Genomic DNA, 19,515 nt, shown 5'->3' on the forward strand with positions numbered 1-19,515 from the left:
GAAATATTATTATCCTTACTGAATTTGGCTCCAAAGTCATGCCTTTTCGATTCGAAGTTCTCAGAGCTGTACCTATTCCTTGGACTATGTGATTTCCTTTGTTCCCAGTAATAGAGAGCAACTCTTTTGCCCTGACCTTGCAAAGCTGTGTGCCTCATGTTTTTTCCTTCCTTTTCCCATAGTTCAACTTCTTCCTTGTTGAGGCTGCCCTTGTTATACAGTTTTCTATCTGATCTACTCAGATGGTGAAAAAAACAAAAATTGACTAAATTAGTTCCCTTGGTGTAATTATTGGAAGGAGGGCCAGGTAGATCTCATTGAGTGAGATCCCTGATTGTGATTGTTAACCTGGGCCAATTGGTGAGCTGATTCTGTTCAATCTAGTGACTAGCTCTAAGGTAGCTGGTCGGAGTCCATGTACAGTGCATGTGAAAAAAAAGGATGACTTGGTGATGGGATGCCAGCCTCCATGGAGTTACTTCACTCTGCAAGAAAACTGTCTATCAATGTGGATTGTTTTCCCGCCCCTCAGCTATTCTGGGATAATGGGTACTTCTAAATTCAATATTATACGATGTGTGAACTCACTTACAATGTCTCCTTGTCTCCTTGATTACATCAAACCAGTGGATGTCTTTGTCCTCCATTTATATTCTAGCCCTCTCATAGTGAATGTTAATATTTCATTTACCTTCCTAACTGACAACTGAACCTGCACGTTAACTTTAAGAGAATCTTGAAGAAGGACTCCAAAGTCCCTTTGTGCTTCGGATTTCCAAAGCCATTCATCATTCAAGAAATTGTCAATGCCTCTTCTTCTTAAAGAAGGGCATTACCTCGGTTTCCCACATTGTATTCAATCTGCCACTTTCTCGTCCACTGTCACAGACAGTTCAAATCCTTCTGCAGCCTCTCTGCCTCCATAACATTACCTGTACCTATACCTATATTTGTGTCCACAAGCTTAGCAACAATATCCGTTCCTTTATTCATGCCGTTAATGTGTCTTGTGAATAGTTGTGATCCTAAAACTGACCCTGTATACCTCCAGCGATCACCATCTACCACCCTGTGATTGGCCTTACCTTAATATTTTAAAAGCTTCACATTTCTATTCTTGAGATCAAAATATGTCCTGTGTTTTTAACAGGATCCCTTTTCCCAAAACTAAATTCTGCTGGTGAACTCCTTGGATTAAAATGATAACCGTTCAAAATGTATGATCACAGTTGACTCATCTTATGTATTACATGGGTTAGTACAGTGTCACCTTTTTGTTTATGTTTTGAAAATTTTATTTTACAGGTGTTTCGAAAGAAATACTACTAATTATTTCTTTTGTATGTTTCTTATGTTATCTTGCACTTTCTCTCTTGATCAACTAATCATCAAAAGTCAGTGTGATGTTTTTGAATTTTTTTCATGGGATGCCAGTGCAGCTTGGTAGGCCAGCATTTATTATCCACCTCTGGAGTCACATGTAAGTCAGATCAAGTAAGAACAGCACTTTCCTTATTGGTCAGACCACATTTGGAGTATTGTGCCCCATATCTCAGGAACGATATACGGGCCTTGGAGTGTATTCAAAGGAGGTTCACAAGAATAGTTACAGGAATGAAAACCTTAACAAACGAGGAATGTTTGAGGACTCCGTGTCGATACTCGATGGAAGGGTTAGGGGGATCTAATTGAAGCATACTGAATACTGAATGGCCGGAACAGAGTGGATGTTGGGAAGATGTTTCAATTGTTTCGAGAGACGGGGACCCAACAGCATGGCCTGAGACATAAGGGAAGACATTTTAGAATGGAGACAAGGAGAAACTTATTCAGCCAGAGTGATGAATCTATGGAATTTGTTGCCAGAGAAGACTGTGGAGGTCAGGTCATTGAGTATATTTAAGACTGAGATAGACAGGTTCTTGAGGATCAAGGGTTACAGGGAGGAAAGGGTTGAGAAACTTATCAGCTATGATTGAAAGACCAGGGCCGATCAGACCTCCCAGTTACGACCCAATTTATTTCCCCTTCCCATTTCTTTTCCAACATGACCAACCTTGGCCTCCTCCATAGTCTAAACGAACCAAGCTGTAAATTGGAGGAACAGCGCCTCATCTTCCACCTCGGTAGCCGAACGATGGGAGGATTCAACATTGAGTTCTCCAATTTCAAGTAACCTCCCTTCCCAGCCCCTCACCCTCCCTTCCACTCCTCCCAGCCACCTCCCAGATTCATTCCTCCCATTGACCAACCCGGTTATACCCTCTACATGTCTTCACCTATCCCCACTTCAGCACCCTGACCCGCCACCCCTTTTATCTGTAGCTCCCCTTACACCCATCCCCAGTCATGAAGAAGGGTTGCACCCAAAACGTCGACTTCTCCACCCTGATGCTGCATGTCTTGATGTGTTCTTGCAGCCTCCTACTTGCCTACCTTAGATTCCAGCATATTCATTTTTTTTTTCTCGAACTATGATTGAATGGTGGTGCAGACTTGATGGGCTCAGTGGCCTAATTTCTGCTTATATGTCTTATGGTGTTATGGTCCTTGCAAAAAGGACTTTATTGAACCAGATGGGTTTTTACAACAAACAGTGGTTGTAGAGTCAGACAGCACAGAAACCAACCCTTTCGTCCCACCAGTCAATGCTGACCATAATCCCAAATTAATGTAGTCCCACCTGCCTGCACTTGGCCCATAGCCCTCCAAAATTTTCTTATTCATGTACTTAACTAAATGTCTTTTAAATGTTGTAACTGTACCACATCCACCACTTCCCTTGGAAGTTTATTTCACACACAAACTACTGTCCGTTCAACAAATAAAAATTGACTCTCGTATCTTTTCTAAATCTTCTTCCTCTCACCTTAAAATGTGTCCTCTGGTCTTGAAATCCCCTGCCCTCAAGAATAGATCCTGCAATTCATGTGATCCTTACCCCACATGATTTTATAAAGCTGCCCTCCAGTGAAAAAATTCCAGCCTCCCCTTATAACTCAAGTCCTCCATTCTCAGCAACATCGTGATAAATCTCTTCTGAGCCCTGCCCAGATTAATAATAATCTTCCTACAACAGGGTGACTAGAACTGGACGCAGTACTCCAGAAGAGGCCTAACCAATGTCCTGTGCCACCTCAACATAATATTCTAAGTTCTATACTCAAAGGTCAGTGCAATCAAGGCAAGTGTGCTAAATGCCTTCTTAACCCATTACATGTGATGCAGACTTTGAAGAATTATGTACATTAAGTCCTTGTTAGTTTTGGCAATACTTTGCATTTATCCAAATTAAACTCCATTTGGCACCATTAACTCATTTGATCAAAATCACTTCGTAACTTTAGATAATTGTGTTCACTGTCTACTATACCAGTAATCTTGGTGTCACCTGAAAACTTAATGACCTTACTTAGTCATAGAGTCATAGAGATGTACAGCATGGAAACAGACCCTTCGGTCCAACCTGTCCACGCGCCCAGATATCCCAACCCAATCTAGTCCCACCTGCCAGCACCCGGCCCATATCCCTCCAAACCCTTCCTATGCATATACCCATCCAAATGCCTCTTAAATGTTGCAATTGTACCAGCCTCCACCACATCTTCGAGCAGCTCATTCCATATACATACTACCCTCTGCGTGAAAAAGTTGCCCTTGAGTCTCTTTTTTTATATCTTTCCCCTCTCACCCTAAACCTATGTCCTCTAGTTCTGTACTCCCCGATCCCAGGGAAAAGACTTTGTCTTTTTATCCTATCCCTGCCCCTCATAATTTTGTAAACCTCTGTAAGGTCACCCCTCAGCCTCCGGCGCTCCAGGGAAAACAGCCTCAGCCTGTTCAGCCACTCCCTCTAGCTCAAATCCTTCAATCCTGGCAACATTCTTGGAAATCTTTTCTGAACCCTTTCAAGTTTCACAACATTTTTCCAATAGGAAGGAGATCAGAATTGCACACAATATTCCAACAGTGGCCTCACCAATGTCCTGTACAGCTGCAACATGACCTCCCAACTTCTGTACTCAATACTCTGACCAATAAAGAAAAGCATACCAAATGCCTTCTTCACTATGCTATCTATCTGCGACCCCACTTTCAAGGAGCTGTGAACCTGTACTCCAAGGTCTCTTTGTTCAGCAACACTCCCTAGGACCTTACTATTAAGTGTATAAGTCCTGCTAAGATTTGCTTTCCCAAAATGCAGCACCTCTCATTTATCTGAATTAAACTCCATCTGGCACTTCTCAGCCCATTGGCCCATCTGAGGTAACCCACTTCACTGTCCACGACACGTCCAATTTTGGTGTCATCTGCAAACTTACTAACTGTGTACCTCTTATGCTCGCATCCAAATAATTTATGTAAATGTCAAAAAGTAGAGGACTCAGCACCGATCCTTGTGACACTCCACTGGTCACAGGCCTCCAGTCTGAAAAACAACCCTCCACCACCACCCTCTGTTTTCTACCTTTGAGCCAGTTCTGTATCCAAATGGCTAGTTCTCCCTGTACTTGCCCACCACTGAGGTCAGGCTCACTGGTCTAAAGTTCCCTGCCTTGTCTTTACCGCCCTTCTTAAATAGTGACACCACGTTTACCAATCTCCAGTCTTCTGGCACCTCACGTGTGACTATTGATGATACAAATATCTCAGCAAGAGGCCCAGCAATCACTTCTTTAGCTTCCCACAGAATTCTCGTGTATACCTGATCAAGTCATGGGGATTTATCCACCTTTAACCATCTCAAGACATGCAGCACTTCCTCCTCTGTAATCTGGACATTTTGCAAGATGTCACCATCTATTTCCGTACAGTCTATATCTTCCATATCCTTTTCCACAGTAAATACTGATGCAAAATATTCATTTAGTATCTCCCCCATTTTCTGTGGCTCCACACAAAGGCCGTCTTGCTGATTTTTGAGGAGCCCTATTCTCTCCATAGTTACCCTTTTGTCCTTAATGTATTTGTAAAAACCCTTTGGATTCTTTTTAATTCTCTTTGCCAAAGCTATCTCATGTCCCCTTTTTGCCCTCCTGATTTCCCTCTTAAGTATACTCCTACTTTCTTTATACTCTTCTAAGGATTCACTCGATCGATCCTGTCTATACCTGACATATGCTTCCTTTTTCTTAACCAAACCCTCAATGTCTTTAATCATCCAGCATTCCCTATACCTGCCAGCCTTCCCTTTCACCCTGACAGGAATATATGTTCTCTGGATTCTTGTTATCTCATTTCTGAAGGCTTCCCATTTTCTAGCTGTCTCTTGATCTGCGAACATCTGCCTCCAATCAGCTTTTGAAAGTTCTTTCCTAATACCGTCAAAATTGGCCTTTCTCTAATTTAGAATTTCAACTTTTAGATCTGGTCTATCCTTTTCCATCACTGTTTTAAAACAAATAAAATTATGGTCGCTGGCCTCAAAGTGCTCCCCCACTGGCACCTCGGTCACCTGCCTTGCATTATTTCCTAAGAGTAGGTCAAGTTTTGTACCTTCTCTAGTAGGTACATCCTCATACTGAATCAGAAAATTGTCTTGTACACACTTAAGAAATTCCTCTCCACCTAAACCTTTAACACTATGGCTGTCTCAGTCGATGTTTGGAAAGTTAAAATCCCCTACCATAACTACCCTATTATTCCTACAGATAGCTGAGATAGCTGAGATCTCCTTACAAGTTTGTTTCTCAATTTCCCTCTGACTATTGAGGGGTCTATAATGCAATCCCAATAAGGTGATCATCCCTTTCTTATTTCTCAGTTCCACCCAAATAACTTCCCTGGATGTATTTCTGGGAATGTCCTCCCTCAGCACAGCTGTAATGCTATCCCTTATCAAAAATGCCACTCCACCTCCTCTCTTGCCTCCCTTTCTATTCATCCTGTAACATTTGTATCCTGTAACATTAAGCTGCCAGTCCTGCCCACCACTGAGCCATGTTTCTGTAATTGCTATGATATCCCAGTCCCATGTTCCTAACCATGCCCTGAGTTCATCTGCCTTCCGTGTTCGGCCCCTTGCATTGAAATAAATGCAGTTTAATTTATTAGTCCTACCTTGTCCCTGCCTGCCCTGACTGTTTGATTCACTTTGTTCTCAACTGTACCAGTCTCAGATTGACCTCTTTCCTCGCTATCTCCCTGGGTCTCACCCCCCCACCTTACTAGTTTAAATCCTCCCAAGCAGTTCTAGCAAATTTCCCTGCCAGTATATTAGTGAGAACATTCTCCACCCTCTCTGAGACATCCTTGATCCTGGCACCCGGGAAGGAACACACCATTCTGCTTTTTCTCTGCTGGCCACAGAAACGTCTGTCTGTACCTCTGACTACAAAATCCCCTAACACAATTGATCTCTTGGAAGCCGACATATCCCTCCTTGCATTAGAGCTAGTCTCAATACCAGGAACTTGGCTGTTCGTGCTACATTCCCCTGAGAATCCATCACCCCCTACATTTTCCAAAACAGCATACCTGTTTGAAATGGGTATATCTACAAAAGACTCCTGCCCTAGGTGCCGACCTCTCTCACTCTTCCTGGAGTTAACCCATCTATGTGACTGTACCTGAGACTTTCCCCCCTTCCTATAACTGCCATCCATCACATACTGTTGCTGTTGCATGTATGGTCCTTCTGAAACATTACCCCTGCCTGGATTGCACAGATAAATGTATCTCCAGCTAATACCATATCAGTGCATTAATGAGGTATTAACAGGCTGGCTATGTTAGACTGTGTCAACAAGACATTAATCAAAAATAGAGTCAGCCATTTGGTCCTTTGAGTTTTCTGCACTATTCAGTATGGTCATGGTTGCTACTGTGTAAAGAATGTGGCACATGCATGTAATATTGTAATCAGCCTAACTTTTACCTTTGAATGTTGGGAAGCAATTTTGCATTTGAGCTAAGTGAGAGGAAGATGGCTGCAAATTGCAAACCAGATTGTCAGCTTACATTTTTGGAAGGTGTGGCCAAGTCCACTGACTTTGCTTCAGTCTGTTAGGTCATTAAACTTCTTCCAAGATTGAACAGTTATTTGTAGATAACGTATATTGCTAAGATATGTTTCTTTTGGACTGTGCTTGAATGGCTTATACTGATTTTTCCCACCCTATTACCAAACAGATAATTTTACTTTATTCTCATTTGTTAACAACGTACCTTGATGGCAAATATCATTAGCCTACTAATTTGTAGTGAGTGGGAATCACATTTTTTTTTCACCATTCTTTTTCCCCTGTATAGGTACAAAAGTGTACAGAGGCTCTTCAATGGTACAGCTATTCTTTAAGTTTCTTTTCTGATGGACAACTAGATCAGAACCTGGCTAGATTACAAAGGAACAGGGCATTGTGTTATCTGCGTCTGAATCATCTAGAAAAGGTACTATCTGCTATTATCAACTAGGAGAAAATGATGACTGTAGATACTGGAGATCAGCGTCAAGAGTCTGGTGCTGGAAAAGCACAGCAGGTTACGCAGAATCCGAGGAGCAGGAGAATCGACATTTCAGGCGTAAGCCCTTTTTCAGGAATCAGCTTTAACTGGAGGCCCACTGAAGATGTTACCTCGTAGGGTGATGAAACGTCTGGAAATGAACTTTCCAGCTCAGCGAGTAAACCTACATCCAGAACCTCAACCTGAGCTACACATGTTCTCAAAACTTGCTCAGCCTCATTCCTGATGAAGGGCTTATGCCCGAAACATCAATTCTCCTGCTCCTTGGATGCTGTCTGACATGGTTATTGTTCAAATCAATGTGCATGAGAGTGAGTGAAAAACATAATGCCTTGCAGTTCCAATAGTTAGAATAGTCCAATGTGAATATACAGATCTTCTTGCGTTGCAAGGAATGACGATGTAACAATGATGGTCTTATTTAGGTGGAGAAAAATGGTCTTTAAATGCATTGGTGAAAATACTGTATTCATTTTAAACAACATGAATGGATTCTTCAGCCATCCGTGTTTGTTCTGTGATCGAACAGAATGACACCTGCTTGGCACTTTAAATTAATTTACCCATTTTTCTTCCATGTCTTTTAATAGCCCTACCTACCAAAAGTCTTTTCAATTATGCCTTTAAAAAAATCTTTTGACCCATTATTCATAGCCTTTTGGGAGAAAGTTCTATTTATTTAAATGGTAGCTTGTATGAGCAGTTCTCAGCAGAAACCTGTAGAGTTATAGATGACTGGAGATACTTCTGCAATTACAAATGTAATATCAGGCAGTGACTTCAAATATTTCACCCGAGTTTTCATTTCTGCTTCCTAATCAGGAATATCCTTTTAAAAAAGACAAATTTGATCAGTCTAAGCTTCTTTGAATCTCGTCTTCAGCCACTGCTATACTATCCAAAAATTTTAGGTAACTCTAAGGAACATCCAAATAAATGACCTGGAAGGAGGTGATATTGGCACAAACTGAATAGAATTTATTTGAGGTTTTAGATCAGTGACAGAGTTGATGAGGGTAATACAATTGATGTTGTGCACGTAGGCAAGGAATTAATGAAGTACCACAAAAGAGATGTACCAAGTGAATGCTCTCAGAATAAGGGGACAATACCACTTATGGTAGAAGATTAATTGATTGACTGATAGTAAAAAGAGTGGAGAGATATTTCTTAGACCAGAGGAACTTCAACAATGGAGTCTCCCAGGTGTCAGTGTTAATATTCCTGCTCACTTTGATATATATAACAAGAAAGTTTCAAATTTGCAGATGACTTAAAAGTTAGATTCTAACCTTTCCGTTGGTCTGTCCTTATTAACAGGTTCTACTAACTTCCTTACAGTTGTCAGTAAATTATGAGACATATTTATGAATTTATCTTTCTCATCCTCTTTACGTAGCGGAGGGCATTGATAATGTTCCAATTGCAAGGACAGTTTCTGAATTGGAAGATCAACCATTTCTTCAGCCACTTTAATTACCTGTGTTCAAACTTTTAGGGAGATACACCCACGTTTTAGTAAAAAACCTCTCATCACATTCCTTCCATTTATAGAGAATCTATTGTTTGGTGTGTTTTAGTCGCCTTTATTAGATCCTTCACGTTGTGATGATGCTGCTCCTTTAACAAGGTTATGGTGATCTTGGTTTGTCTCTCGAGGGGAAAGTGAGGGCTGCAGATGCTGGAGATCAGAGCTGAAAATGTGTTGCTGGAAAAGCGCAGCAGGTCAGGCAGCATCCAAGGAACAGGAGATTCCTGAAGAAGGGCTTATGCCCGAAACGTCGATTCTCCTGTTCCTTGGATGCTGCCTGACCTGCTGCGCTTTTCCAGCAATACATTTTCAGCTTTGTCTCTAGAGGAGTCATAAACCACAGATACTCAGGTCTAGGTTTGAAGGGTTTTAGGGCCAATTTAATGATAGCTAACAGGTATTGCCTCAGTCAAAAGGCTTCCAAGTTTTCAAAAGAAACACTTGAACAATGAAAGGGGAGTGGCCAATTCTCCCAGCTCAGCTTTTCTCTGGTTTGGTTTATTTTTAGCAAGCAGAGTCTTATGAAGGTGAAGAGGTGTACTAAACCTTTGAAAGTTAAAAAGCTAGCAAGGACGGACAAAGCACAGAGTCCTGATCAAAGTAATAATGTAACACTTGGTCGGAGCAAATAGCAGCAGCTGAGTTGCCATTAAACAGAAACAAATTCAAATTTGGCCAATCTGTTTAAACTATGCCCCAAGATACCAACATCCAATCAAATTTAAACTTAGTATTTTGATAATATTACAATCAATGAAATGATCCGATGTTTTGGGGTATAAAACCAGACATTTTGAACAGTTAGGGGGAGAACTGCAAAAGACCAATAAATGTAGACTTAGCTGAAGAGCTCTGTAAAGGTACCTGTTGCTGGGGTGCCTGCGCAGCAGAATATCGAGGCTGGCCTGGAGAGAATCTACAGAGGAAAATTTACAGAGGAGATCAGGCAAAGCTGACTAGGTTTGAAACGCGATTTATTTTGTAAATCTTAATTGGGATTTTTTACCAGACTATTATTGTAGAGTGGGAGGTAAAAGGTAGGTTTAAGAGAAAAGAGTTTGTAAATAGTTGTTAATTTTAATAACTCCTGTTGGAATTAAAGAATAAAGTTTTTTTTTACTTTAAATAGGGACCTCCGGGATAGTTCTTTGCTCTTGAATTTTAACATATTACAGTATGGGGTGAATCTTTTCTAAAAAGGTTCTAAAAAGAGACAGTGCAAAATAGCAGGCAATGATACATCCCTTCCAGATCGTCTCAATACCTTCTATGCTCACTTTGAGCAGAATTTCGGCGGAGAGGTAACACCTATTCTGACAAGTCCTGACAAACTTATCCCTCCAGTCACTGCATCAGAGGTCAGATCAGTTTTCCTTCGTGTGAATCCAAGAAAAGCGATAGGACCAGACACACTACCAGGCCGTGCACTCAACGCATGCACAGATCAATTGGTAGAGGGCTTCCTGGACATCTTCAACCTCTCTCTGCAGCAGGCCACTGTCCTTGCTTGTTTCAAGAGGGCCACCATCATTCCTGTGCTCAAGAAGGTTCATGCAGCATGTCTCATAGAACATTACAGCGCAGTACAGGCCCTTTGGCCCTCGATGTTGCGCCAACCTGTCATACCGATCTGAAGCCCATCTAACCTACATTATTCCATGTACGTCCATATGCTCGTCCCATGACGACTTAAATGTACTTAAAGTTGGCTAGTCTACTACCGTTGCAGGCAAAGGCATTCCATACCCTACTACTCTATGAGTAAAGAAACCATCTCTGACATCTGTCTTGTATCTATCACCCCTCAATTTAAAGCTATGCCCCCTCGTGCTCACTATACTTGGAAAAAGGCTCTCCTTGTCCACCCTATCTAACCCTCTGATTATCTTATATGTCTCTATTAAGTTACTTCGCAAACTTATTCTCTCCAACGAAAACAGCCTCAAGTCCCTCAGCCTTTCCTCATAAGACCTTCCCTCCATACCAGGCAACATCCTAGAAAATCTCCTCTGTACCCTTTCCAAAGCTTCCACATTCTTCTTATAATGTGGTGACCGGAACTGTACACAATACTGCAAGTACGGCCGCACCAGAGTTTTGTATAGCTGTAGCATAACCTCTTGGTTCTGGAACTTGATCCCTCTATTAATAAAAGCTAAACACTGTATGCCACCTTAACCCTGTCAACCTGGGTGGCAACTTTCAAGGATCTGTGTACCTGGACACCGAGAACTCTCTGCTCATCTACACTACCAAGAATCTTACCATTTGCCCAGTACCTTGCATTCCACTTACTCCGCCCAACATGAATCACCTCACACTTGTCCGCATTAAACTCCATTTGCCACCTCTCAGCCTAGCTCTGCAGCTTATCAATGTCTCTCTCTAACCTACAACATCCTTCGTCACTATCCACAACTCCACTGACCTTAGTGTCATCTGCAAATTTACTAACCCACCCTTCTACGCCCTCATCCAGGTCATTTATAAAAATGACGAACAGCAATGGACCCAACACTGACCCTTGCGGTACACCACTAGTAACTGGACTCCAGGATGAACATCTCCCATCAACCACCACCCTCTGTCTTCGTTCAGCAAGCCAATTACTGATCCAAACTGCTATATCTCCCACAATCCCATTCCTCTGCACTTTGTACAAAAGCCTACTGTGGGGAACCTTATCGAACGCCTTGCTGAAATCCATATACACCACATCAACCGGTTTACTCTCGTCTACCTGTTTGGTCACCTTCTCAAAGGACTCAATAAGATTTGTGAGGCACAACCTACCCTTCACAAAACCTATCCCTAATCAAATTGTTCTTTTCTAGATGATTATAAATCCTATCTCTTATAACCTTTTCCAACACTTTACCAACAACTGAAGTAAGGCTCACTGGTCTATATTTACCAGGGTTGTCTCTACTCCCCTTCTTGAACAGGGGAACTACATTTGCTATCCTCCAGTCTTCTGGCACTATTCCTGTAGACATTGACGATTTAAAGATCAATGCCAAAGGCTCAGCAATCTCCTCCCTGGTTTCCCAGAGGATCCTAGGATAAATTCCACCTGGCCCAGGGGTCTTATCTATTTTCACACTCTGCAGGATTTCTAATACCTCTTCCTTGTGAACCTCAACCACACCTAGTCTAGTATTTCAGTATTCTCCTCGACAACATTGTCATTTTCTAGAGTGAATATGGTCGAAAAATATTCACTTAGTGCTTCCCCTATCTCCTCTGACTCCACACACAACTTCCCACTACTATCCTTGATTGGCCCTAATCTTACTCTCGTCATTCTTTTATTCCTTAAATACCTATAGAAAGCCTTGGGGATTTACCCTGATCCTATCCGCCAACAACTTCTCATGTCTCCTCCTGGCTCTTCTGAGCTCTCGTGTTAGATCTTTCCTGGCTACCTTGTAACTCTCAAGCGCCCTAACTGAGCCTTCGCATCTCATCCTAACATAAGTCGCCTTCTTCCTCTTGACCAGAGATTCCACTTCCTTTGTAAACCAAGGCTCCCGTGCTCTACAGCTTCCTCCCTGCCTGACAGATACATACTTATCTAGGACACTCAGGATCTTTTCCTTGAATGAGCTCCACATTTCTAATGTGCCCATTCCCTGCAGTTTCCTTCCCCATCCTATGCTTTCTAAATCTTGCCTAATCGCATCGTAATTGCCTTTTCCCCCATCTGTAACTCTTGCCCAGTAGTATGCACCTATCCATTTCTATCACTAAAGTAAACATAACAGAATTGTGATCGCTATCACCAAAGTGCTCACCTACGTCCAAGTCTGACATCTGGTCAGGCTTATTACCCAGTACCAAATCTAATGTGGCTTCGCCCCTTGTTGGCCTGTCTACATACCGTGTCAGGAAACCCTCCTGCGCACACTGGACAAAAACTGACCAATCTATAGTACTCGTACTATAGTGTTCCCAGTCAATATTTGGAAAGTTGAAGTCCCCAATGACAACTACCCTGTCTCTCTCACTCCTATCGAGAATCATCTTTGCTATCCTTACCTCTACATCTTTGAAACAATTCGGAGGCCAATAGAAATCTCCCAACAGAGTGACTCTCCTTTCCTGTTTCTAACCTCAGCCCACACTACCTCAGTTGATGAGTCCCCAAATATCCTTTTTGTAACTGTAATACTGTCCTTTACCAACAATGGCACACCACCCCCTCTTTTACCATCTTCTCTGTTCTTACTGAAACATCTAAATCCTGCAACCTGCAACAACCTATGCCTGCTCTGTCCATATCTCTGAAATGGCCACAACATTGAAGTCCCAGGTACCAACCCATGCTGCAAGTTCACCCACCTTATTCCAGATGCTCCTGGCGTTGAAGTAGACACACTTCAAACCATCTTCTTGCTTGCCGGTGCCAGCTTGCGTCCCTGAAGCTTGATTTCGGACCTCCCTACCCTCAACCTTGTCTATACTCGAACTACAATTTTGGTTCCCATCCCCCTGCTGGATTAGTTTAAACGCACCCCAATAGCCTTAGCAAATTTCCCCCCTATTCCTTGCCTCACGAGCACATGGCATGGGCAACAAACCAGAGACAACTCTGTTTGACCTAGTTCTAAGCTTCCATCCTAGCTCCCTGAATTTCTGCCTTAAATCCCCATCTCTCTTCCTACTTATGTCGTTGGTGCCTATGTGGACCACGACTTGGGGCTTCTCACCCTCCCCCTTAAGGATCCCAAAAACACGATCAGAGACATCATGAACTGTGGCACCTGGGAGGCAATACAACAACTATGAGTGTCTCTCGTTCCCACAGAACCTCCTATCTGTCCCCCCAACTATGGAGTCCCCAATGACTACTGCTCTGCTCTTCTTCCCCCTTCCCTTCATAGCAGCAGGGACAGACTCTGTGCCAAAGCCCTGTGCCCCAATGCTTTCCCCTGGTAAGTTGTCACCCCCAAACAGTATCCAAAGCAGTATGCTTATTGTTGAGGGGAATGGCCACAGGGGATCCCTGCACTGCCTGCCGGTTCCCTTTCCGTCCCCTGACTGTAACCCATCTACCTTTTTCTTGTACCTGAGGAGTGACTACCTCCCTGTAACTCCTCTCAATAACCCCCTCTGCCTCCCGAATGATCCGAAGTTCATCCAGCTCCAGTTCCCTAACGTTGTTTTCGAGGAACTGGAGTTGGGTGCACTTCCCGCAGATGTCGTCAGCAGGACACTAGTGGTGACCCTAACTCGCACATTCTGCAGGAGGAACATTCAACTGCCCTCACCTCCATTCCCAGTATTCTAAATTCCCAAAGAGACTGTTGAAAAATAAGGAATAAAAATAAACTCGTTACCTGACCAATCTGGCGCACAGAATCTTTTGTTTTGGTTAGAGAAGGACGATGGGTGGGCGACTCTACCCAAGTAGTGTTTCGGGTAACGCAACCACACAAATGTATGACTTCCCAGAAGTCTTTTGCTCCTTCCTCGCACCTCTCAGCAAATGGAGGCCCGACTCACGAGGTAAGTCCCTTTTAATGCGGGAAAACTCGCCCTTCCTGGGAGCCCTCACTTCACCACACCTTCTCTCCTCGCCGCTGTGGCAAAATGGATGACTGCCACCTAGTGGCCCTAACTTCAATGGTCACAAAGTACTTTGAAAGGTTGGTCATGGCATTAATCAACTCCAGCCTGCCCACTAGCCTTGACCCAGTCCAATTTGCCTATTTGACCAACAGATCCAGTCAGATGCCATATCACTTGCCCTTCACTCCTCCCTTGAACATCTTGATACCAAGAACAGCTACGTAAGAATCCTACTCATTAACTACAGTTCAGCCTTCAACACTATTATCCCCTTGAGACTGGTTATTAAACTTAGTGATCTTGGACTAAGCTTCACTCTCTGCAATTGGATCCTCAGTTTCCTGACCCACAGGCCACAATCAGTGAAGATTGGGGACAATATTTCATCCTCACTAACACTCAAGACTGGAGCCCCCTACTATACTCACTATATACTCATGACTGCGTCGCCAAATACCAGAAAAATGCCATTTACAAGTTTGCTGATGACACCACCATAGTTGGTTGAATCACAGATGGCAACGAAACAGACTACACACGGGAGGTGGAAGACCTGGAAAAATGGTGCACTGAGAACAACCTAGTTCTCAGTACCAGTACAGAGGTGGAACGAATGGAGAGTGTCAAGCTCCTGGGAGTGTTAATCCACAACAAGCTTTCTTCGACTCTCCATGTGGATGCACTGGTTACAAAGGCCCAACGACGTCTCTTCTGCACAGGCAGTTGAGGAAATTTGGCATGACGGAATACTGTTACCAACTTTTATAAGTGCGCCATTGAGAGCATTGTGTCTGGGTGTATGGCAACTATGTGATTCAAGATTGGAAACAGTTACAAAGAATGGTGAACATGGCCCGGACGATCACAAAGGCCAACCTCCCATCAAAAGAATCCATCTACCAGGCTCACTGTCCAGGAAAGGCCGCCAGCATTCTCAACGATCCATCCCACCCTTCCCTTTTTTTTTACAACTGCTACCATCAGAGAGAAGGTACAGAACCTGAACACACATCAGCTGATTTCAAAACAGTTTCTCCTCACTGTTAGAATACTGAATGGACTCTCAAACTCTTAACTGTGTTTTTGTTTTTGCTGCTGTTTACCTATTATTTTCTTATCTATGCTACTTAACTCTGTGATCTGCCTGTATTGCTGTATTACTGTGCCTCAGTACATGTGACAATAAATTCAATTCTGTGTGGCTGGTTTAAATTACCAGATGGGTATACCCCGTGTCGTAACAATTTGGGGGCTTCGTCTGTGATTTGAACAGGTTTAGTCAGATCCAGTCTGAGATTTGGACAGACTTTAATAGATTTGGGGTAACGAAAAAGCCCAGTAGATTTTTTTTAATAGATATTTTTATTAGAAATTTGACATTTTTACAAGTTTACAAAAATAAACAAAACTCTCAGATATAAACATTGATATACAATTAGCTCAAATATACAACAGCCAAAATTTAACAAAAAAACAAAAAAAAACCGAAAAAGAAGAAAAAAACAAACAAAACTCAACTATCTACTAATCTAACCTACAACTAACCAGAGTGTATATTTAAGTCTCTTACATGCTCGGAATGTGTTAACATCAGATGTAATAAAACCCGTATTCGTGCGGAATTCCTCCCCCGAGGGGCCCCGGATCAGCCAGGTTTGTAATCTCAATTAAATAAAAGCCCTTGTTAGGATAGCCAAAATATCTGTATTTATGTAATTCAAGAAGGGCTGCCATATTTTATAAAATAATTCGGTCTTTCGGTGCACCATATTTGTAAGGAAGTCAAGGGGAATACATTCCATAATTAATCTGTGCCGATTTGAAAGTCCAGAGGGGCCCTCAGCCGCCCAGTTCACCAAAATATTTTTCCTTGCACAGAAAGAAAGAATGGAAAATAGTCATTTCCTGTACATGTCCAGGGAGGGAAAGTTCGAAAAGCCCAAGAGGAGAGATACAGGGTCCACTTTAATTTCCGTTCCTAAAATTTCTGTCAGGGTACTTGCTACTTTAGTCCAATATCTACGGATCTTATGACAGGTCCATAAGCAATGTACAAGAGTGCCCACCTCTATTTTGCATTTAGGACACATTGGAGATGCTCCTGCCTTAAATTTTGCCAGTCGAACTGGTGCTATATAGGCCCTATGAAGTATCTTCAGCTGGATAGCCTGGGTTCTGTTACAGATAGTAATTCTTGTAGCATTTTCCCAAATATCATTCCACTTTTCTATAGAGATTTCTAGTCCCAAATCCTGATCCCATGTTTTAAGCAGATTATCCATATCTCCCGATACTTCATCATGTAGTAAATGATAAATAGTACTGACGGAAGATACCCCCACTGGTCGTAGGACACTACATTCTTTATCTGATTTATAAAGACTATCTAATAACATAGTCTTCTTCTGTATATAATCTTAAATTTGGAAGTATCGAAAGAGGTCTCCATTAGGTAATCCGAATTTCTGACGCAGCTGTTCAAAAGACATCAGGACCCCATCTTTAAATAGATCCCCTGGACATGAGATACCCCTGGATCTCCAGAGTTTAAAAGTGGCATCTGTTAACCCCGGTTGGAATCCCCATGCTCCCACTATCGGTGCATAGGGGGATGTTTTATGTGAATTGCCCTCATTTTGCCGCATTATATTCCAAGCCTTGATTGTATTTAGTATTATAGGGTTTTTACAGTGATCTGTAATGATTTTCCTCTTGTCTGAGAATAAAAGGTTAATAAGTGGCTATTTTACTTGAGAAGCCCCGATGTCCAACCAGATTGATTGTGGATCAGACAAGACCCAATCAGCTATATAACTTAATAGGGAACTTAATTGATATTTCCTAAAATCTGGGAAATCCAATCCACCCCTTGCCTGTGGAAGCTGTAGCTTCTTCAGCCTAATGAGGGGCCGCCTATGATTCCAGATAAAGGAACTCATCCAGCCATATAATTTACATAAAGCCGTCCTCGGCAGCATCACCAGAAGCATTCTCATAGGAGACGGGTGGAATGGAAGTATCTTCAGCTGGATAGCCTGGGTTCTGTTACAGATAGTAATTCTTGTAGCATTTTCCCAAATATCATTCCACTTTTCTATAGAGATTTCTATAGAAATGGAATTCCACCCTGGTTGGGTGGAATAGCACATTTTGATTAGTGCTATTCCACCCAACCAGGAAATTGGTCGGTCTCCCCATCGCTGGAGGTCCTGCCTTATCCTTTCCAGTAAATACACAAAATTAGCCTTATACAACTGACCAAATACTGGAGTAAGAAAAATGCCTAAACATAAGTCCTCCAGGGACCAACGAAAGGGAAAAAGGGATCCGTCCGCTAAGCGGGGTATCATAGCAAGACCACCTATTGGCATAGCCTCCGATTTTGATAAATTAATTTTATAGCCTGAGAATGCACTAAATGTATTGATAACTTGGATTAGGCGAGGTATGGACATCAGAGGGTATTCTGAGGAATAGAAGAACATCATCTGCATAAAGGGTAATTTTATGTTTACCTGTACCAATCCTTGGGGCCACTATATTAGGATCAGCTCATATAGCTTCTGCTAGTGGTTCAATTATTAGCGTAAATAACAATGGCGAGAGGGGACATCCCTGACGGCAGCCCCTACCCACACTGAAGCTATCCGAACCTAATCCATTGGTAACCACAACTGCTTTGGGATCAATATACAATGTTGAGACCCATTTGGTAAATACCTGTCCAACGCCAAACCTTTCCAATGTGCAAAACAAATATGACCATTCGACCCTATCAAATGCCTTTTCCGCGTCTAATGAAATCATTACTCCTGGTATCTTTCCCTGATGACAGGCTTGAATCATATTCAGAGCCCTTCTAATATTATTGGATGATCTACGGCCCTTAATAAACCCCGTCTGATCCTCTTTTATAATATGTGGCAGTATCCTATCTAGTCTCAGTGCTAACCTTTTAGAAAGGATTTTAAAATCTACATTTAGCAAGGATATTGGTCTGTATGATGTACAATCTTCTGGGTCCTTTCAATTTTTAAGGATAAGAGAGATATTTGCTTCTTTCAGCGAAGGCGGGAGACAGCCCTGACTATATGCATAGTTATACATGTCCATAAGTGGACCAGCCAATATTTCTGTAAATTCTTTATAGAATTCAGCTTGAAAACCATCTGGGCCCGGTGTCTTAACATTCTGAAGTTGCCTAATTGCATCAAGTATTTCTTGGAGTGTAAGAGGAGCATTTAGGACCGATACTTGTTCCGGAGTTAGGTCTGGAAAAGTCAAATTTTTAAAAAATGACTGCATCCTCCTCGTCCTATCTTCACAATCCTATGATTTATATAACTCAGAATAAAATTCTCTGAAGATCGCATTAATCTTTTTATGATCATTAGTCAAAATACCCGTACTTTCCTTGATAGATGTAATAGTCTGAGGGGCCTTTTTTTTTCTTTGCAAGAAATGCTGAGTATCTACCCGGTTTGTCGCCATATTCATATAACCTTTGTTTTGCAAATAATATTTCCTTTTTAGCCGTTTGAGTAAGCGTAGTGTTTAGAGCTGTCCTAAGAGCTGTAATCCTTTGCAATTTAATAATAGAAGGTCTATCAGTGTATGCTGTTTCAGCCGCTTTTAATCGGGCTTCAAGCAGACGCTGTTGTTCTCCCTTCAATTTCTTCTGGGTCGCTGAGTAGGAGATGATCAAACCTCGCGTGTAAGCTTTGGTCTCCCACATCATTGACTGGTTGCTAGCTGTACCTGAATTAATTTCTAAAAAAGTTTTAAATTCTTGAGAGAAATACTTTACAAATTTACTATCTTTCATTAGGAAGGGGTCCATACGCCAATGCCGAGGGGATGTCCCATTGTTCCTCGCCTTAGTTTCCATATATACAGCAGCGTGATCGGAAATTGCTATACTACCTATTTTACAAGATGATATGGAATTT

General features: G+C 42.2%; 1 protein-coding gene across 1 annotated transcript in view; it reads left to right on the forward strand.

Moving 5' to 3' along the window:
- tex11 (testis expressed 11) overlaps positions 1 to 19,515 on the forward strand; it is a 228,271-nt gene that overhangs the window by 76,996 nt on the left and 131,760 nt on the right. The window contains exon 13 of the mRNA XM_043705303.1: positions 7,252 to 7,389. Within this exon, the coding sequence (XP_043561238.1) occupies positions 7,252 to 7,389 (138 nt within the window). The remainder of the gene's footprint in view (positions 1 to 7,251; positions 7,390 to 19,515) is intronic.

Source organism: Chiloscyllium plagiosum, chromosome 15 (genome assembly GCF_004010195.1).
Source record: "Chiloscyllium plagiosum isolate BGI_BamShark_2017 chromosome 15, ASM401019v2, whole genome shotgun sequence".
In the NCBI taxonomy this organism is placed as follows: Eukaryota; Metazoa; Chordata; class Chondrichthyes; order Orectolobiformes; family Hemiscylliidae; genus Chiloscyllium; species Chiloscyllium plagiosum.